Source organism: Spodoptera frugiperda, chromosome 11, assembly GCF_023101765.2.
Source record: "Spodoptera frugiperda isolate SF20-4 chromosome 11, AGI-APGP_CSIRO_Sfru_2.0, whole genome shotgun sequence".
NCBI classification, from domain to species: domain Eukaryota; kingdom Metazoa; phylum Arthropoda; class Insecta; order Lepidoptera; family Noctuidae; genus Spodoptera; species Spodoptera frugiperda.
This window is the reverse complement of record NC_064222.1, coordinates 6408026-6430832: the sequence shown is the minus strand read 5'-3', so window position 1 is coordinate 6430832 and position 22807 is coordinate 6408026. Positions and strand designations below refer to the sequence as shown.

The window sequence follows — 22807 nt, the reverse complement described above, 5'->3', positions numbered from 1 at the left end:
TTATTGTATATGTAAGTGAGTGTAAATAATGAACAAACATACAAGATAAAAAACACTTAATTATCATAATTTCGACAATGAAAAAGTACCGTATCTTTGTAGGCTCTATGTCTGTGTTTTGTATTACCAATAACGACTAATTTCAATAATCTATCTATTTGTAGATTTGCTTACTTATTGACACAAGCTCAATACAAAATGTGTCAACCTCGTATCTCTAAGCAAATCTACACATAGATAAATTATTGAAATTGGCCGTAAATCTTCTTTTAGTTTTTTGAGATCGCAAAAAAATCTCAGACAGACGACGCGAGAGTGCATACACATTACAATTAATGTGTTTTTGACAAGAATTAAATAGGTATTTAAGTTAAGCGATTACAAACCTACTCGATAAAGTAAAACAAACACTTCTTGAAAAGACTAAGATTTTACAAAACTGATAAAAATTATGATCAGTTCACAAATCAGAGTGGTTTATACAAATCCTAATTACCGGCCTAAATGTAGATTAAAATTATTTTTTATTTTCACTGTCGATATTATAAATAGGTGTTGATAAAATTGTTTTAGAAATTTGCGACCAGTATTTATTTTATAATATGTATTTGTAAATTCCACGGAATACACAAACAGAAATTAGACTTTCTGTATTCCGTGGTAAATTCATTCTCATAAAAAAATCAATGTACTTAATTCTGTAATTGACAATGACATTCGATTATGTCAATTTATGTCAAAGCTCATGTTAGCCTGATAGGTACATTGACTTTTCTATTCACTCAATTGGATTAGCGTTTTTGGAACGAAGTTCCTTATCGCGCGGTACGCTAGCTTAGGGGCTAGGCGAGTGTTACGAAAAATCCTCACGACATACGTTCTAAAACTTGAAAATTTCGATAAGTAACAGTGACAGCCATATTTATTTGCTGTTTTAGAGAGGTGGGAAGGTGATCAAATAAACCTAGCCTGGATAATTCTGCCTAGAATATTATCAAATCGATTTGAGAAAAAATATATATAAAAAAATCGATTCTAAATACATTGAAAATAAATAGATATTGATTTAAAAAATAATAGAATAAATATTCCGTTCATCGAATTAATTAAAATAACGTATTAATTTATACATTCACGAAACAAAAATGTGGCCGAAAATAGTCAACATAAATAAAATATAGATACCTATTTCTTTTATTTCAAAACGAAAGGAACTGAGAAAGGGGTGAATAAATGTCGGGAAAATGTTGTAACATCTATTCACCCTATTTTGTATCTATTCACCCTTTGAATTCTATTCAAGTCGTTTTACCGTATTCTTTAATTTGAAAAATGTGAGGATTTTTCGAGCAGTAGAGCTGGAGAGCTACAGCACATCCAATTTTGGATTCTTGATAAGAGCATCCTTTAGTTTAGTATACGCTTATTGCTTACGTAGTAATGTGGTTGACAATCAATATTTGTATTAATTCTGTATACTGTATAGATATTTACTATCATTAGAACTTGAGACGGGATATTTACTTACCATGTTTATTTATGACTATGACTTTCCGATATTTCGAAAACTTCAGTTCATCCGTGATCATGGCGCTTGTAACAGTGCTGAAATATCGGAAACTCATAGACATAAATAAACATGGTAAATACGGGATATTTACCATGTTTATTTTTGTTAAGTTCTAATTATAGTGTTAGTGACCATGTCAAACTTGTATAGATATTTGTCTAAACACTATTTATCTACTATAGCTAATATTTGTGTACTATAGGTATATTTACTATTTACCTTGTCATGTTATAATTGAAACAAAAAAAAAACAAGTAACAATGGACTTCTTAGGGCCCAGTGCTAATTTTTTTTTACGTCAACGCGATCGAAACGTCACTGCGTTTAGCTCTCTGATTGGTTAGTTAACTTGGAGTAACCAATCAGGGGCCAGGAGCGCCGAATGTCGAGTCAATTGTGTTAACGTAAAAAAAACTCGCACTAGGCTTTCAGAGTGCTTATTACGTCTTTATTTTACGTTTAACGACACCGAAACGAGAACGCGTTCAGCGCTCTGATTGGTGTGTTCATTCGAGCCGGTTAACCATACTCGTACTAAGGTACTAAGGGTACTGATTGGTTTGTACATTCGCGTTGGCCAATCAGAACGTCGAACGCGCTCCCGTTTCTGACTGGTGATAAAAAAATCAGGCTGTATTGAATTAAAATTATATTAAGTTAATTTACTGTACAAGCTCAAATTAATGCTATTTTCTAAGAGATGTGTGCTTAAAATAAAAGTAAAGGGCATTTTAGTGTATAATTACATTTAAATTGTACGTAGATGACGCTTTGTCTGTTTTGAACACACTACTAACTTGAACTCATATGATGCTTTTAAATGCGCAATTTCTACTTTTTGCTGTATATACATATGATAATGTGTCCATAATACAATGGTCGGCTCCATTGTTAACATTAGCTAACAACATTGTTAACATTAACTAAAAATCAGGGATGTTATGATGATATGGAATTTCGGATATGGATATGGATACGGATAGTGGAATTTTTTATATCGGTTCCGGTTTCGGATACGGATTAGAAATTATTCCAAAATATCCGGTGGTTTCGGATAGTTTCGGTTACGGATATTGGATTTTTAAGGAATTTCAAAAGTAACATACAAGTAGATAAACAAATGGTTTTATTTATAAATTGGTCACCATTTGGCTGGTACTTCAATCTGCTATTATAAGTAACTTTTCGTAACTTGTCTCATGTCTCATTTAGACTCCGCTCCTATCCGAAATTATCTGGAACATTTATTTCAGTTTCGGTTACGGAAATGGATATTTTATTATTTCGGATATCCGATAGTTTCGGTTACGGATGTGGATATCCTTAACAACCTTGCTAAAAATCATGGCTTACTCAAGTGGCGACGTCGCGCAGCCTACTCTAGGCTGTGTAGTCGTCGCGTCTGCGCACGCTACCCATAATGAAGAGTCCCACTGTGACTCAGTAGCAGAGATTTTCTTCAGTAATTTATATGAGTAAACCGTGATTTTTTGTTAATTTAGTATGGCTCAAAATAGTTATAAAAAAAATATTGTTAACATTAGCCAACAACATTGTTAACATTAGTGGACAATAGTGCTACTGTTAACCGATAACATTGCCAACATTGGTAATATATCCAAATTCATAGTCCACAATATTTCATTGCTATCGTTAGCTGACAACGATACCGTTGTTAACATTAGCTGACAACATTGCTAATATACGTATTAGCCGACAACATAATATAATTATGCCATATGTACGTAATTAGTTAAGCACATATTTTTCTGTAATAGGTTTAGGAGTATTCTCAACCGCCCTGTAAAGAGTCTTCACATTTTTAAAATTACACGGCGGTTGAACAATAAAATTGTGGTAGCTGTTTTAATTTACATAATGTACAATGATATATTAAAATGTATGTACGTGCAGGGTACACGATTAAGGCTCGAGAGGATTGTATAGTAGACGTGCGCGTCGCGGTGAAGCAATCTTTAAAAACATTCAAGTAGCCTGACTCGTTGGTCGAGTGGTCGCAAGTGCGACTGCCGAACAAGGGGTCTCCGGTTCGATTCCCGGGTCGGGCAAAGTATTACTTGGCTTTTTTCGAATTTTCGAAAATTTCTCGGTAGTAGCACGGAGTCTGGAATTGTGTCCAGTATATGGCAATAGGCTCACCCCCTATTACATGGGACTTATAACACAAATGGTGAAAAGTGGGTGTACATACTGTACATTGTATAGCGGCATTACGTGCCGTAATGTGCACCTCTGCCTACCCCTTCGGGGATAAAAGGCGTGACGTTGTGTGTGTGCATTCAAGTAGCTTGCTCGTCATTGGTCGAAATTATTCATACAAGTGTAGGAGAGCCAGGCTTCGGCACGAATGGGCCGGTTCGACCGGAGTGATACCACGGCCTCACAGAAAACCAACGTGAAACAACGCTTGCGTTGTGTTTCGTTGTGTGAGTCAGGTTACCGGAGGCCCAATTCCCAATCTTCCTAATTCTTGATTCCCCAACAACCCTTAAATTCCTAACCTCAAAAGGCCGGCAACGCACTTGTAACGCCTCTGGTGTTCTAATTGTGCCATGAGTGGCAGCGATTGCCTACCATCAGGTGATCCGTCTGCTTGTTTACCGGTTTATTCTATAAAAAATACATCCAATGACATGGCGGACCGTGATCGAGTTCACTTCGATCTTTGAAATTGAAACTTACAAAATAAGTGGTACGCGCATGTCTGCTCGAGCCTTAACGTTCATTAGATGTTTACTCCATTGTGTACCTTTATGAAATAAATAAACGATAATTATGAAAGAAAATATGTGTTTTTATTGACATTTTATGTTTTTTTTTTTACGTTTGATGGGTCGACGTTTGGCCGCTATCTCACCAGTTTCGCGTTCTGTTGTCATGTGTATATGAACTTGTATGTTTGTAAACGCACCCACGACACAGGAGAAAATTGCTGCTTTGTTAATCAATATAAATAAAAAATGCGCGACTGCAGCGCTACACCTGCGCTGCGGCCGCGCTTCATTTTATCGATCGACTAGTGACGATGCGCACATAGTTTTTGTTCAGGTTTAAACATGAATGAAAATCAGGTGGAACAATTTATCGATGAGGTTGAGAGTCGTCCAGCGACATGGGATTCGAAGTCAGACAAGTATAGTAATAAAATCGAAATACGATAGTAATAAAATGGCAACGTTATCATAGGTTCTTCTGTTTTTTTTTCTTTTTCCAAAATCTTTTTTCGTTTTAATAGTAACACTAACTAAGTAAATTGTTTCATCGTCAGAATCCATTGTGAAACTGAAATGTACAACACTATGATGCTCGAATCTAGCGGTTGCAGCGCTGCAGCACCTTCAACACAGGACAACTCAATGGTGTGTTCAAGTATAATATCTTTCCTTCCTTTTGTTTTAATACTATTTTAACGAATATTAAGAACCCACCATGTAATACTCGTATCCTAGTTCTACTGAAGTTACTAATTACATTGTAATTTTCAAAATTACAAGATATTAGTAACAAGATAAAAACGTTACTTGGTTCTCTTTCAACCAATGTTAAGTATCGGAATATCAAGAGACGAGGTGAACTGAGAAGCTCAGGACTGATCATCAAGATGGTGAATCTGTTTAGATGCTCTCTGCCCCATCTAGGGGACATACGAGTAATAGGTGACGAAGGAACGAGACTTTATATTGTATTTATTGAAATATTTTTATTTATCGAAGAAGAATTTATGTAACTCCATACAACACGCGACGCCTCTCTCCACTTCACTCGGGGAAAGTCAGAGTACCTTTAATTATTTAAGTAACACAAAATATTTTCGATGATGCATCAGCACACAGCTATGTATTGTTATCGTTGTTTTATCAATGTTATTAAAGCTTTAGTCCACACTAGCTTCCGCCCGCGACTCCGTCCGCGCGGATGTCGGTCTTCGCGTGGATGTTTTATTTCTCCATTTTGAGTAACTCTGACAATGACATCTTATAAATATCTATTGAACCCAAATACGGCTAGGATAAAAAGTAACCTATTTCATGCCCAGGATAATAAGGTATCCATTATTATTATTATTATTCCAAGTTTCATCGAAATCGAACCGTTAGTTTTCACGTGATGCCTGAACATAGAGACAGACAGACAAAAAAATTTTAATCACATATTTGGGTTTGGTATCGATCCAGTAACACCCCTGCTGTTTATTTTTTCAATATTTTCAATGTACAGAATTGACCCTTCTACAGATTTATTATATGTGTAGATGTGTGTTATCAACTGACTACGTATAAATAAATGCAGTTTATGTCGGATTGGTATCACTTAGTCTGTGCACGTTGGAACAAGCCAACATGTTGCGTGTTGTGGCTTACGTCTGCGCTCTCCTGGCACTAGCACACGGACAGACCACCAATGTACAGTCGTGTAAGTCTGCGCCAAACATTATAATAATAATCACCTCTCATCTTCATTATGTAGACTCAAGAATCATTGTGACGATAGTCGTATCAGCCAATGGCCTCATAGCTAAAAGCCTCGACCAACACCTGAGTCAGCTAACGTCAAGGTACGAATTGAAGACGACAAAAATTGTGACATAAATGTAAGATAAATCGGTACTGTTTACACATGTACGGACTTTTGTGTCTGAGTAGTGTCAAATTTGTAGTGCGAGCTGTTCACCTACGTAGGTACTGTAGGTAGTGATGCTTGATCAGCATGGATAAAAGAATTGAGAACGCTGAAATAACTTATCTTAATCCAACATCTGTGGATATACCGTTAGATCGATATTTGGTATTAGCTGTATAGAGTTTCTGACAAAAATAGATGTTAATCCATGATTTCGGATTGAGATAGGTTATTAATTTTGGCTGTTGAACGAGGTGCGGTGTATTAAAAGTGTACACAGCACTCGATGCGACACCTATTATCGTGTCGCAAGAAATATTCCAATTACAGAGACTCGTGTTCACACAGAGACATTCGATGCACTGCGTACGAAGTATACTGTCGTCGGCTATTCGTACCTGCCTTCCGATGGTTGGGTCAGGGCCTGATGCAGAAAGCTAAATACTAAAGTACTTCTGGACACGGCGCGTATTGTTCGGAAATTCCTCTCTATGGAGCCCTGACAGTGTGCAGTGGCTTCAATTCCTCTCGTTATTATTGGGATACTATTATTGGGATATTTCATGTGTATTTTTGAATGTTTTATGTAGGGCCAAAATATTTAACTCCAAAATAAATACATTTGGACAAAAGGCCAAGTTATCTGTTATCGCTCCGATACATAGAAGCATTATCAATGTGATTTACTGATAAAAACATAATTCCTAAGGATTATTTTTTAAATGTATTTAAAAATCAGTAGATGACTCGATCAGTTCATAAATATCTTTCCTACTAAATGTCTTCTAAAAAGATACGTGTATATAGGGTTAGCTAGATATGATGAACTTCTAAATTAGAAATAGGTGTTTCTTCTCGGATCTAGGTGTGTTGTGAACCTGTGGTTCAACCAATCGTGAGATAATTGCAGACAAGCACACGTTCGGGTCAAACCGAGGACCATTACATAAGTAAATAGATTAAATTCACCTCGGGTGCCTTCTTCCTAGGTCGTCTCGTGACATTATCAAACTTGACATTCTTTTTGTTTTGTCATAGTTTCTTGTGAATAAACTGTTTTACTTTCTTTCACCATTTCTTTCCTTCCTTACTTCTTTCTTTCTTTAAAGCAAATGTTTTATTTTTACAGGTTCTCTAAGCAGTGCACCGTTACCGATCAACGCGCACATTGAGGGTTGTGTGGATCCGCCGTGTATCTTACCGCAGGGCACTTATGCGGTGGTAAACGTCATATTCCGAGCTCGTAAGTACTTCATCTAGGTATATTGTACTATACGCATGTATTTACTTATTAAACACAGTAAACACATGTTTGTTTTACGGCTTACTAATAAATAGTATTTTTATATTTGCAGCGCGCCCTATCCAAAGCATGACAACTGTTGCGACAGTACATATTATGGGGTTGGGAATACCATACGGTCTCGGAGAGGCCGCAGACACATGCAATTACCTCACTAACTCCCACTGTCCTCTTGATAAGGGGGAGGTGGTGCAGTACACCCTACATGTGTTCATCGAGACATTCTTCCCCGCAGTAAGTAACATCTAAAATTAATGTAACGTAAATAGGATTTTAGCAGGCTGTCTCGGGTTCCACCAGACCAGCTCAGTGGTACCATATATTGTATCGTCACCTAATCTACATACGATTGTCAAGATTCATAATGATACAGATGATATGTCAAAGTAAAAATAATATAGTGTATGTCAAATTGTATGAAGTGTTTCGATATTATAAATATAGTTACAACTATCAGTTTCCCGCGCCTTCGTCGGCGTATAATAATCATTTTCGTGTTTTCGAAAAATCGTGAACCCATTTTTGTACTGAATTCCAATCAAATGTGTTCAATGGTTTTTTAAACGATGATGTTGATATTTTGATGCAGTCCCTTCTTGGAATTTCCTGGTAGAAAACTGTGAGACTTCCTTTCCCGGGTCACAAACTATCGTTGAATCGAATTTCACCCAAATAAGTTCAATGGTTTAAAATATAGAAAGTCCTAGTAATTTAACGCAGTTCCCGTTTTCGTGAACTTTTCCGTTTTAGAATAAAGTTTTAATACTGTTAGCTCTTCCAATGTGCAGATTACTTACAAGAATTTTCTATTTACAGGGTACCAATGTAACAGTCGAGTTAAGAGTTACTGAGGGGTGGGGGTTGTTTGCTCCGACATTGTGGTGCATCCGTGTCCCGCTCTCCATTGTCGGTCCACTGCCCAGTTCTAATATTTCTGCCCACAATGCTACTATAACTGATAAAGTATAATCTTGAACATGCTCTAATGCACCCATCATCAACGTTACCGACAGCCCATAAGAAGAAGAATTACGGAGAAGGATTGAGCATTCATCATCACGCCTGCTCTCGTGGATTGGCGATTTCAAACTTATAATTAGATATTGAAGTCCAGTATGTGTATTCTCAACTACCAAATAAACTGATATTTAGTTTTAATGATTTAGTTTAGAGGTAAGATTATTTTTTACACAATAAAGAAATACACCATTAATGATTTGCTTTTAATTTTGTCGTCTGGACATGATGCACAACATCAGTTCCTCTAGCGACAATATTGCCGACAAAGCGGCAAATACAAATCGCGTGCAAAATGTTGTTTAGTGGATACGAGGTTATAAGGTATGCTTTGGGTGTACTAGAACAACATTAAGTATGGCCAAATAAATTGATACAAACGGAGTTTCGTTGAATTTTTTTTTTTGTGCCAAATTTATGAAATAATGGGCGATGTAGTATACCATTTCAGAATCCTTATCGCCATATTATCCTATAGCGCCAACTTTGGTGAAATTTGCCACCACTACGGCAGTATTGCCGTAGTGGTGGCAAATTTCCGTAAAAAAAATGTATATTTTTTTTTTCAGTACAGTCACATACACACAACTTCACGCCTTTTATCCCCGAAGGGGTAGGCAGAGATGCACATTACGACACGTAATGCCGCTATACAATTTAATAGTACAGTCACTTAATGTAAAATGGAAATTGTATGTAGAGAACTTGGGTCGTTTAAAGATGACATCCTCTTCTAAACTAAGGCAGTTGGCTCAGAGTGTATCATAACATATTACTGAAGCACTATTCAGGATAACGTAAGTAAAATTACAGACAAAAAATAAAGATTTGTAGTAACAAGAGTCCAAAGACTGGCACAGGGTGTACTTTCGACGGTAAAACATAAGTCACTGTAATATAAAATTTGTAGGACTTAGAATTTTGTTTATATTTTTCTGATAACAGTTGGAACCCTGCTAATCATTAGGTTCCATTTGGACGTCAGCTTACGGGACATACTGTATATTGTATAAGATATGAAACTAAATTAATTACCTTCCACCCTCATCAAAAAGCCCCAATAAAACTAAACTACTCTTAAGGTGCTCCCATACAGCAGTTATATAACGTCAGAGACTGATTTAACATTTGTGTTTAAACAAATTATAACAGTAATTGTAGAGTATGTTACACGCTATTGCAAATGTTATATTGTTACACATTGTTGTATAACGTTATATAACTGCTGTGTGGGAGCACCTTTACAATAACACAAAACTAGAACAAGTTAACGAATTCACTCTCCTCGGCTTAACTATAGATACACATGTAAACTGGAATGCGCACATACAAAAAAATAGAGCAAAACTTTTAAAATTCTCATACGCATTACGCAAAATCAAAAAAATCACCAACCTATAAACAGCACTTGTTCCTACTATGCCTACGCCCAAGCGTGGCTTAGTTATGGCATCATACGAGTATTATGGGGAAATAGTACCGATACACATACCACCTTTACCTTACAAAAGAAACTGATCCGGATAATAACCAATATCGAACAAACAGACAGCTGAACCACATTTCCAAAAACATAAAATTCGCACACTTACCCGTTTATACATCCTAGAAATATGCAAATTCGTCCGTATCATTACCCAGAATTCTATACTGCCCGACAAGACATGCAAAGTAAATATAGTCTACGACACAGGAATAGATAAATTTTGTACTTAAATACCTATATTTATTTAGAAACTAGAGATTCAGCGACCCCACAGTCAAACCATTACAACGGTTTTGTGGGGCTTAGTCTATAATAATGTTACCTGTGTGGAAATGAAATAAATAAACAAAATAATAATAAATTAAGCCTGAATTTTTATTGGGTCCATAATTGTTACTTTTACCTGTAAGACTAAAACATCTATGTACATACATTGTGGAAAGCAAATAAATGAATATGAATATGAATAAGATGTAGACAAACTACATTTAGAAATTTGGAGAAATTAAATAATTCTTTGGCTGCTAAATTAAATATAAAAACATTTGATATTAGTAATCTGAATAATGACTACAACGATTTCTATGAGAGGTTAAATCATCCTCCATGACAGAATCAAATAATGCATGATTCCGATAATTAGGTGGTCTAAATACACAAACTATAACATGTCTATCCAGCTCAACACAGGACAACTCAATGGTGTGTTCAAGTATAGTATCTTTCCTTCCTTTTGTTTTAATACTATTTTAACGAATATTAAGAACCCACCATGTAATACTCGTATCCTAGTTCTACTGAAGTTACTAATTACATTGTAATTTTCAAAATTACAAGATATTACTAACAAGATAAAAACGTTACTTGGTTCTCTTTCAACCAATGTTAAGTATCGGAATATCAAGAGACGAGGTGAACTGAGAAGCTCAGGACTGATCATCAAGATGGTGAATCTGTTTAGATGCTCTCTGCCCCATCTAGGGGGCATACGACTAAATAGGTGACGAGAGACGAGACTTTATATCGTATTTATTGAAATATTTTTATTTATCGAAGAAGAATTTATGTAACTCCATACAACACGCGACGCCTCTTTCCACTTCACTCGGGGAAAGTCAGAGTACCTTTAATTATTTAAGTAAATTTACACAAAATATTTTCGATGATGCATCAGCACACAGCTATGTATTGTAATCGTTGTTTTATCAATGATATTAAAGCTTTAGTCCACACTAGCTTCCGCCCGCGACTCCGTCCGCGCGGATGTCGGTCTTCGCGTGGATGTTTTATTTCTCCATTTTGAGTAACTCTGACAATGACATCTTATAAATATCTATTGCTTGGACCCAAATACGGCGTGGCCCATAATAATTAAGGAGATCCCTCTATTGAGCTACTGCTGTTGTGCTCGCGTTCTGTAGAATAAAACTGAAAAATAAAGATTTCTTTCTACGTATTTTTCAAGGATAAAAAGTATCCTATTTTATGCCCAGGACAGTAAGATATAATTTATTATACCAAGTTTCATCGAAATCGAACCGTTAGTTTTCACGTGATGCCTGAACATAGAGACAGACAGACAAAAAAATTTTAATCACATATTTGGGTTTTGTATCGATCCAGTAACACCTCCTGCTGTTTATTTTTTCAATATTTTCAATGTACAGAATTGACCCTTCTACAGATTTATTATATGTGTAGATGTGTGTTATCAACTGACTACGTATAAATAAATGCAGTTTATGTCGGAATGGTATCACTCAGTCTGTGCACGTTGGAACAAGCCAACATGTTGCGTGTTGTGGCTTACGTCTGCGCTCTCCTGGCACTAGCACACGGACAGACCACCAATGTACAGTCGTGTAAGTCTGCGCCAAACATTATGATAATAATCACCTCTCATCTTCATTATGTAGACTCAAGAATCATTGTGACGATAGTCGTATCAGCCAATGGCCTCATAGCTAAAAGCATCGACCAACACCTGAGTCAGCTAACGTCAAGGTACGAATTGAAGACGACAAAAATTGTGACATAAATGTAAGATAAATCGGTACTGTTTACACATGTACGGACTTTTGTGTCTGAGTAGTGTCAAATTTGTAGTGCGAGCTGTTCACCTACGTAGGTACTGTAGGTAGTGATGCTTGATCAGCATGGATAAAAGAATTGAGAACGCTGAAATAACTTATCTTAATCCAACATCTGTGGATATACCGTTAGATCGATATTTGGTATTGGCTGTATAGAGTTTCTGACAAAAATAGATGTTAATCCATGATTTCGGATTGAGATAGGTTATTAATTTTGGCTGTTGAACGAGGTGCGGTGTATTAAAAGTGTACACAGCACTCGATGCGACACCTATTATCGTGTCGCAAGAAATATTCCAATTACAGAGACTCGTGTTCACACAGAGACATTCGATGCACTGCGTACGAAGTATACTGTCGTCGGCTATTCGTACCTGCCTTCCGATGGTTGGGTCAGGGCCTGATGCAGAAAGCTAAATACTAAAGTACTTCTGGACACGGCGCGTATTGTTCGGAAATTCCTCTCTATGGAGCCCTGACAGTGTGCAGTGGCTTCAATTCCTCTCGTTATTATTGGGATACTATTATTGGGATATTTCATGTGTATTTTTGAATGTTTTATGTAGGGCCAAAATATTTAACTCCAAAATAAATACATTTGGACAAAAGGCCAAGTTATCTGATATCGCTCCGATACATAGAAGCATTATCAATGTGATTTACTGATAAAAACATAATTCCTAAGGATTATTTTTTAAATGTATTTAAAAATCAGTAGATGACTCGATCAGTTCATAAATATCTTTCCTACTAAATGTCTTCTAAAAAGATACGTGTATATAGGGTTAGCTAGATATGATGAACTTCTAAATTAGAAATAGGTGTTTCTTCTCAGATCTAGGTGTGTTGTGAACCTGTGGTTCAACCAATCGTGAGATAATTGCAGACAAGCACACGTTCGGGTCAAACCGAGGACCATTACATAAGTAAATAGATTAAATTCACCTCGGGTGCCTTCTTCCTAGGTCGTCTCGTGACATTATCAAACTTGACATTCTTTTTGTTTTGTCTTAGTTTCTTGTGAATAAACTGTTTTACTTTCTTTCACCATTTCTTTCCTTCCTTACTTCTTTCTTTCTTTAAAGCAAATGTTTTATTTTTACAGGTTCTCTAAGCAGTGCACCGTTACCGATCAACGCGCACATTGAGGGTTGTGTGGATCCGCCGTGTATCTTACCGCAGGGCACTTATGCGGTGGTAAACGTCATATTCCGAGCTCGTAAGTACTTCATCTAGGTATATTGTACTATACGCATGTATTTACTTATTAAACACAGTAAACACATGTTTGTTTTACGGCTTACTAATAAATAGTATTTTTATATTTTCAGCGCGCCCTATCCAAAGCATGACAACTGTTGCGACAGCACATATTATGGGGTTGCCAATCCCATACGGTCTCGGAGAGGCCGCACACACATGCAATTACCTCACTAACTCCCAGTGTCCTCTTGATAAGGGAGAAGTGGTGCAGTACACCCTACATATGTTCATCGAGTCATTCTTCCCCGCAGTAAGTAACATCTAAAATTAATGTAACGTAAATAGGATTTTAGCAGGCAGTCTCGGGTTCCACCAGACCAGCTCAGTGGTACCATATATTGTATGGTCACCTAATCTACATACGATTGTCAAGATTCATAATGATACAGATGATATGTCAAAGTAAAAATAATATAGTGTATGTCAAATTGTATGAAGTGTTTCGATATTATAAATATAGTTACAACTATCAGTTTCCCGCGCCTTCGTCGGCGTATAATAATCATTTTCGTGTTTTCGAAAAATCGTGAACCCATTTTTGTACTGAATTCCAATCAAATGTGTTCAATGGTTTTTTAAACGATGATGTTGATATTTTGATGCAGTCCCTTCTTGGAATTTCCTGGTAGAAAACTGTGAGACTTCCTTTCCCGGGTCACAAACTATCGTTGAATCGAATTTCACCCAAATAAGTTCAATGGTTTAAAATATAGAAAGTCCTAGTAATTTAACGCAGTTCCCGTTTTCGTGAACTTTTCCGTTTTAGAATAAAGTTTTAATACTGTTAGCTCTTCCAATGTGCAGATTACTTACAAGAATTTTCTATTTACAGGGTACCAATGTAACAGTCGAGTTAAGAGTTACTGAGGGGTGGGGGTTGTTTGCTCCGACATTGTGGTGCATCCGTGTCCCGCTCTCCATTGTCGGTCCACTGCCCAGTTCTAATATTTCTGCCCACAATGCTACTATAACTGATAAAGTATAATCTTGAAAAAGCTCTAATGCACCCATCATCAACGTTACCGACAGCCCATAAGAAGAAGAATTACGGAGAAGAATTGAGCATTCATCATCACGCCTGCTCTCGTGGATTGGCGATTTCAAACTTATAATTAGATATTGAAGTCCAGTATGTGTATTCTCAACTACCAAATAAACTGATACCTATTTAGTTTTCATGATTTAGTTTAGAGGTAAGATTATTTTTTACACAATAAAGAAATACACCATTAATGATTTGCTTTTAATTTTGTCGTCTGGACATGATGCACAACATCAGTTCTTCTAGCGACAATATTGCCGACAAAGCGGCAAATACAAATCGCGTGCAAAATGTTGTTTAGTGGATACGAGGTTATAAGGTATGCTTTGGGTGTACTAGAAGAACATTAAGTATGGCCAAATAAATTGATACAAACGGAGTTTCGTTGAAATTTTTTTTTTGTGCCAAATTTATGAAATGATGTGCGATGTAGTATACCATTTCAGAATCCTTATTGCCATATTATCCTACAACGCCAACTTTGGTGAAATTTGCCACCACTACGGCAATACATTTTTTTTTTCAGTACAGTCACACACACACAACTTCACGCCTTTTATCCCCGAAGGGGTAGGCAGAGATGCACATTACGACACGTAATGCCGCTATACAATTTAATAGTACAGTCACTTAATGTAAAATGGAAATTGTATGTAGAGAACTTGGGTCGTTTAAAGATGACATCCTCTTCTAAACTAAGGCAGTTGGCTCAGAGTGTATCATAACATATTACTGAAGCACTATTCAGGATAACGTAAGTAAAATTACAGACAAAAAATAAAGATTTGTAGTAACAAGAGTCCAAAGACTGGCACAGGGTGTACTTTCGACGGTAAAACATAAGTCACTGTAATATAAAATTTGTAGGACTTAGAATTTTGTTTATATTTTTCTGATAACAGTTGGAACCCTGCTAATCATTAGGTTCCATTTGGACGTCAGCTTACGGGACATACTGTATATTGTATAAGATATGAAACTAAATTAATTACCTTCCACCCTCATCAAAAAGCCCCAATAAAACTAAACTACTCTTATGCCCGGTTTACATTATTCCAGTCCAGCGATCCAGTCCAGTACTGGATTGCTTACTGGAAAAATGTAAACCGGCACTGGAATGAACTGAATCCAGTAAGCATTCCAGTCCAGTAACTGGATTCGCGGTCTACTTTTCGGTCCAGTGCGATCAATCCAGTGCAACTGGAATAATGTAGACGGCCAATCCAGTGCCATTCCAGTGCTGACGAAGTACACACGTGTTGGTTGTTTTTGCGGACTTTTTTTGCGAAGAAAAAGGATTTAACAATGGTGAAGAAGTTATCTGAAGACGAAACTATAAAGTTTGTCTCTATACACAGAAGAAGGACAATATAGGTGGTGAGCCTATTGCCATATACTGGGCACATTTCCAGTCACCGTGCTAATAATTAAATTATTTTTGAAAACCCGATAAAAGCGCAGTAATACTTGCCAGGCACTTACAACCACTCTGATAACGAGGCAGTCTTCCGCAAATTGTTGTGTTCCTTTTTTTTTTAGTTCCTTATCAACCTCATTAATAACTTCTTGTAGCAAGAGTGATTGAGCACGTTTAAAACATTTTCGAAACTGATCTCTTCTTGAAATCATTGTCACTGTAGTGTTCACACTTCAACGGCTTCTAAATAACTGGAATAATGTAGACGTACATATCCAGTCCAGTAAGCAATCCAGTACTGGACTGGATCGCTGGACTGGAATAATGTAAACCGGGCATTAAGGTGCTCCCACACAGCAGTTATATAACGTTAGAGACTGATTTAACATTTGTGTTTAAACAAATTATAACAATAATTGTAGAGTATGTTACACGCTATTGCAAATGTTATATTGTTACACATTGTTGTATAACGTTATATAACTGCTGTGTTCCCACACAGCTTTACAATAACACAAAACTAGAACAAGTTAACGAATTCACTCTCCTCGGCTTAACTATAGATACACATGTAAACTGGAATGCGCACATACAAAAAAATAGAGCAAAACTTTCAAAATTCTCATACGCATTACGCAAAATCAAAAAAATCACCAACCTATAAACAGCACTTGTTCCTACTATGCCTACGCCCAAGCGTGGCTTAGTTATGGCATCATACGAGTATTATGGGGAAATAGTACCGATACACATACCATCTTTACCTTACAAAAGAAACTGATCCGGATAATAACCAATATCGAACAAACAGACAGCTGCAAACCACATTTCCAAAAACATAAAATTCGCACACTTACCCGTTTATACATCCTAGAAATATGCAAATTCGTCCGTATCATTACCCAGAATTCTATACTGCCCGACAAGACATGCAAAGTAAATATAGTCTACGACACAGGAATAGATAAATTTTGTACTTAAATACCTATATTTATTTAGAAACTAGAGATTCAGCGACCCCACAGTCAAACCATTACAACGGTTTTGTGGGGCTTAGTCTGTAATAATGTTACCTGTGTGGAAATGAAATAAATAAACAAAATAATAATATATTAAGCCTGAATTTTTATATCTTTAAAATTGCTGTGCCCAAACTGGGTCCATAATTGTTACTTTTACCTGTAAGACTAAAACATCTATGTACATACATTGTGGAAAGCAAATAAATGAATATGAATATGAATAAGATGTAGACAAACTACATTTAGAAATTTGGAGAAATTAAATAATTCTTTGGCTGCTAAATTAAATATAAAAACATTTGATATTAGTAATCTGAATAATGACTACAACGATTTCTATGAGAGGTTAAATCATCCTCCATGACAGAATCAAATAATGCATGATTCCGATAATTAGGTGGTCTAAATACACAAACTATAACATGTCTATCCAGCTCAATACAGGACAACTCAATGGTGTGTTCAAGTATAATATCTTTCCTTCCTTTTGTTTTAATACTATTTTAACGAATATTAAGAACCCACCATGTAATACTCGTATCCTAGTTCTACTGAAGTTACTAATTACATTGTAATTTTCAAAATTACAAGATATAAAAGTTACTTGGTTCTCTTTCAACCAATGTTAAGTATCGGAATATCAAGAGACGAGGTGAACTGAGAAGCTCAGGACTGATCATCAAGATGGTGAATCTGTTTAGATGCTCTCTGCCCCATCTAGGGAACATACGACTAAATAGGTGACGAAGGAACGAGACTTTATATCGTATTTATTGAAATATTTTTATTTATCGAAGAAGAATTTATGTAACTCCATACAACACGCGACGCCTCTTTCCACTTCACTCGGGGAAAGTCAGAGTACCTTTAATTATTTAAGTAACACAAAATATTTTCGACGATGCATCAGCACACAGCTATGTATTGTAATCGTTGTTTTATCAATGATATTAAAGCTTTAGTCCACACTAGCTTCCGCCCGCGACTCCGTCCGCGCGGATGTCGGTCTTCGCGTGGATGTTTTATTTCTCCATTTTGAGTAACTTTGACAATGACATCTTATAAATATCTATTGAACCCAAATACGGCTAGGATAAAAAGTAACCTATTTCATGCCCAGGATAATAAGGTATCCATTATTATTATTATTATTCCAAGTTTCATCGAAATCGAACCGTTAGTTTTCACGTGACGCCTGAACATAGAGACAGACAGACAAAAAAATTTTAATCATATATTTGGGTATGGTATCGATCCAGTTTATTTTTTCAATATTTTCAATGTACAGAATTGACCCTTCTACAGATTTATTATAATTATGTGTAGATGTGTGTTATCAACTGACTACGTATAAATAAATGCAGTTTATGTCGGAATGGTATCACTCAGTCTGTGCACGTTGGAACAAGCCAACATGTTGCGTGTTGTGGCTTACGTCTGCGCTCTCCTGGCACTAGCACACGGACAGACCACCAATGTACAGTCGTGTAAGTCTGCGCCAAACATTATAATAATAATCACCTCTCATCTTCATTATGTAGACTCAAGAATCATTGTGACGATAGTCGTATCAGCCAATGGCCTCATAGCTAAAAGCATCGACCAACACCTGAGTTAGGTAACGTTAAGGTACGAATTGAAGGGCGAAGATCGCCCAGAGAACAAGGTGGAGCATACGGTGGCGGTGTGCTCTGCATGGGCTGAGCACCGCCGTGTCCTCAGGGATGTGGTCAGCGACGGCGACCTCTCGCGTCCAGCATTGGTTCAAGCTATGGTGCAGGACGAGGAGGACGCCTCCTTCTGCGAAGCAGTCCTGATAGCCAAGGAAGAGGCGGGGCGCATGAGGGATGGAACCTCCTCACGCCCCAGCCGACGCGAGAGACACTCCGGGCGTTGGGGATCGCGCGACGATCTCCGGCCACCTTACGGTTGCCGGAGATACGCACTTACGTGCGGGTCTGCAAAATAAATATATTTGGATAAAAAGCCAAGTAATCTGATATCGTTCCGATATATAGGAGCATTATCACTAATCGTGAGATTATTGCACACAAGCACACGTTCGGGTCAAACCGAGGACCATTACATAAGTAAATAGATTAAATTCACCTCGGGCGCCTTCTTCCTAGGTCGTCTCGTGACATTATCAAACTTGTCATTTTTTTTGTTTTGTCATAGTTTCTTGTGAATAAATTGATTTATTTTCTTTCACCATTACTTTCTTTCCTTCCTTCTTTCTTTCTTTAATGCAAATGTTTTATTTTTACAGGTTCAAACAATGCACCCTTACCGATCCACGCGTACATTGAGGGTTGTGTGGAGCCGCCGTGTGTCTTTCAGCCGGGCACCTATGTGGTGGTAAACGTCGTATTCCGAGCACGTCAGTATATTATTCTATACGCATACTCTAGACTCTAGATGTAGGTACTGGTAAATGTTACACATTAACCTTTACAAAGACACAATTGACCAAGTCGCTACGTATACTGTTCATGATTATTTATAACTCGTTGGCAGGCTACAACTGTACCTTTCTCACGAAACTTTCTGCCACGCTCAGCAAATCTGTGGAATGAGCTGTCATCGGCGGTATTTCCGTACCAATACGATCTTCAAACCTTCAAGAAAAGAGCTTTTTAAAAGGCTAGCGACGCACCTGTGTCTCCTTTGGGGTTGCGGGTGTCCATGAGCGGCGCTGATCGCTTACCATCAGGTGATCCGTCCGATCGTGTGCTTCGTCGTCGGTCTCTTTTTATGAAATAGGTGATTTTTTTTTATCGCCGCCGCCTTTGAGCTTCCGAAACACAAGAGGGTTACAAGTGCGTTGCCTACCTTATGGGGGTTAGGAATTAAGGGTTATTGGGGAATCAGGGGTCGTAAATGGGGGGTAATTCGCCCTCCAGTAACCTCTACAAAAATAAGGCACGCGTTGTTTCACGACGGTTTTCTGTGAAGCCGTGATATCACTCCGGTCGAGCCGCACAAACTTGAGCGCAATGTGTGCAACCAGTGTTGCAAGCCACACGAAACTAAAGGTTGTTAATTGAACGACTAATGGTGCTTGTTGGCTGTGACGCACACAAACACTTCGGCAATATATTTATGTCCGTATTTCTTTACACGTATTTTACTAGTGGCTGAGGGCTACATGTTGTTACATGTAGTGCTTCGACTATGTTTGCTGAGGCGCGGACGGATGATTTTTTCGCGATTATCAGGAAGCGAAGCGCTTCATTATTAAGTCGCCTACGAGGCAGCTCAAACAGTCTCCTGAGGGTATTGTCCGAGCGGTGGGACCTGTCCCTGTTACAGAGGTGGATGCAGCTTCATGTTAGCGCTTCTCCTCTTTTCTTTGACATTGTATATTAATTGTATTATTTTACTTGATTGTATTTACGACATTATGAGTACTATGGGTTTTTAATTTCTATTTTTGTTTTATATTTTATTTTATTTGATTAATTTTGATTTTAATTGTATTTTTATTTTGATTTTATTTAATTGATTGTATTTATTGATTGTGATTTTGATTTATGTAATTTATGGACTGAGTCTGAAATAAATGATTAATTATAATAATAAAAAAACCTTTTTATATTTTCAGCGCGCCGTATCCAAAGCATGACAACTCATGCGACAACAGTTTTCCTTTGGCCGTCACCATTCATTCTCGGAGAGGCCGCACACACGTGCAATTACCTCACTAACTCCCAGTGCCCTCTTGATAAGGGAGAGGTGGTGCAGTACACCCTACATATGTTCATCGAGACATTCATCCTTGGCGTAAGTAAAAACTTTAAATTGGTTTTAAAACGTAAATAGGATTTTAGCAGGCAGTCTCAGGTTCCATCAGACCAGTTCAGTGGTACCATATATTGTATGGTCCCTCATAAATACCATCTCAACAATACTTCGCTCGTGCTGAGAGTCTAACTCAAGGCTTAGCGGTCGCACTTACTACCAGTTAAATACGTTTTAAAATAAATGTTTTAAATAATGCTATTAGCACAGAATACCTTTTTTTGACGGGGGAAAATCATCCAATGACTTCTCCCGCCTTGGCCGAGGCGGGAGGGAGCGCCAGACTCTTACTGACTAAAAACCACCCCGTTCCTACTCCAGCTTTTCAAACCGGAGCCCTGGTAAACCTGCTAGGTAGTCCGCAGCTCCGGATCAGGCATCTGCCCTACTGGGCCCCATCTGTGGTGGTCTGATGGCTCTTTGAGGCGCGCGCGGGCACAGAATACTAAGCTCTTCCAATGTGCAGATTACTGACAAGAATTTTCTATTTTCAGAGTACACAGGTACCAGCCGAGTTCAGGGTTACTGAGGGGCCGGGAGCCACGGACCCAACATTATGGTGCTTCAGTGTCCCGGTCATTTTTGGTCGTAGATCCCAGTTTTAATATTTCTGCCCACAATGCTACTATAACTGATAAAGTATAATCTTGAAAAAGCTCTAATGCACCCATCATCAACGTTACCGACAGCCCATAAGAAGAAGAATTACGGAGAAGGATTGAGCATTCATCATCACGCTTGCTCTCGTGGATTTGCGATTTCAAACTTAATACTAATTAGATGTTCTAAGTCCAGTATATTGTCAGATAGCCGCTATCTATTATAATAATATATACTTAATATTGAAAATAAAATAAATTAATAATTTGGTTTCCCTCAATTTGAAACTGATATTTAGTTGTGAGATTTAGTTTAGAGGTAAGATTATTTTTTACACAATAAAGAAATACGCCATTAAGAATTTGTTTTTAATTTTGTTTACCTAGCAACGTTGCCTACCATTACATTAATGATGCGCGACCGACATGAGCGTGTTTCGGTGCAACATGTGTTATTTTGTGGCGTACAATCGACCAATGACTCCCGACTCCCATCCTGGGTGAGGTGAGAAGGAGTGTCAGACTCTTATAGACTCAAAACTACCCCAGTCCTAGTCCTGCTTCAGACCCGATCCCCATTTATCCGCTAGGTCGTCTGCAGCTCCGGGTCGGGCATCAGCCCAACTGGACCCCATTTGTGGTGACATATAACTGAGCTATGTTGCCGAAACAAATAGTTGTATGTGATATGATGCTTTATAGCACAACATCAAACCTTTTACGTTCCTGAAAGTATTCGCTGGGTGCGCGACGACAGCGCCAACTAGCGGTTGCAACTACGGTGGCCTCCGAAATGTCAAAGGCTGTCATTACGACGAGTTATTTACAAACGAACAATTTTAATTAAATATTGTAATTTACATTTATTCCAATAAATATTCTAAATCTATATAGGTAATCTATGTAGGTCTTTTTTATTTTTCGTCTAAAATGGTACAATCAATAGATTTCGCTTAGTACATTACGGATTTTTCATATAATCGTCCAGTAACTCCCGCCCTGGGTGAGGTGAGAGGGAGTGTCAGGCTCCTTTTGACTAAAACCTAATTTAACCTTGACGAAAATAAAGTTTCTAAACTAAATTTTGACACACGGAAACACGTAGAAAATTTATATTTTGCACTGGCAACCCTTTCACCGTGTGCATAAAACTTTGTGATTGGTTTACGAGTGTTGCCCAGTGTTGCCAACATTGTGTGCATTGGTTTGTTGTTAAAATCGTCATATAAGCGGGAAATGTTTTTGTATCTATGTTGTATGAACAGCGTATTGTATGCAAAAAACGTTGTACTATGTATTATGAAGCCAAAGTTAAATCGATTTTTGACACCTTTTTATACTCAACTAGTGGTCGCCTAGTAGTCGAAATTCGACCATATACGATTTAATTTACAATACCACTTAACATACGTTCAAGGATAATTTTTATTTAACGAATTGCTATTCGTTTTGTAAAATTCAAATTAATATATTCCGGCGCATCATGAATAACAAAACCTCCTTCAATGAGAAACCTCTTTTCATATGAGACGTGAGAATATCATCGCAATGTC

The 22807-nt window shown here is 37.4% G+C and overlaps 3 protein-coding genes across 3 annotated transcripts; all 3 read left to right on the top strand.

Moving 5' to 3' along the window:
• Window positions 1–5854: 5854 nt before the first annotated feature.
• Window positions 5855–8727, top strand: LOC118274827 (NPC intracellular cholesterol transporter 2-like). Its single transcript, XM_035592552.2, has 4 exons — window positions 5855–6004; window positions 7341–7454; window positions 7567–7748; window positions 8331–8727. Exons 1-4 carry the CDS (start codon window positions 5932–5934, stop codon window positions 8481–8483), a joined length of 522 nt encoding a protein of 173 aa, XP_035448445.2. The 5' UTR covers window positions 5855–5931; the 3' UTR covers window positions 8484–8727.
• Window positions 8728–11710: 2983 nt separating this feature from the next.
• On the top strand, window positions 11711–14606 carry LOC118275120 (NPC intracellular cholesterol transporter 2-like). Its single transcript, XM_035592984.2, has 4 exons — window positions 11711–11879; window positions 13216–13329; window positions 13442–13623; window positions 14206–14606. The coding sequence occupies exons 1-4, from the start codon at window positions 11768–11770 to the stop codon at window positions 14356–14358; spliced, it is 561 nt and encodes a 186-aa protein (XP_035448877.2). The 5' UTR covers window positions 11711–11767; the 3' UTR covers window positions 14359–14606.
• A 3566-nt stretch (window positions 14607–18172) lies between these two features.
• On the top strand, window positions 18173–21616 carry LOC118274828 (uncharacterized). The gene is made up of 4 exons (XM_035592553.2): window positions 18173–18341; window positions 19124–19234; window positions 20459–20637; window positions 21150–21616. Exons 1-4 carry the CDS (start codon window positions 18230–18232, stop codon window positions 21258–21260), a joined length of 513 nt encoding a protein of 170 aa, XP_035448446.2. The 5' UTR covers window positions 18173–18229; the 3' UTR covers window positions 21261–21616.
• Window positions 21617–22807: the final 1191 nt, after the last annotated feature.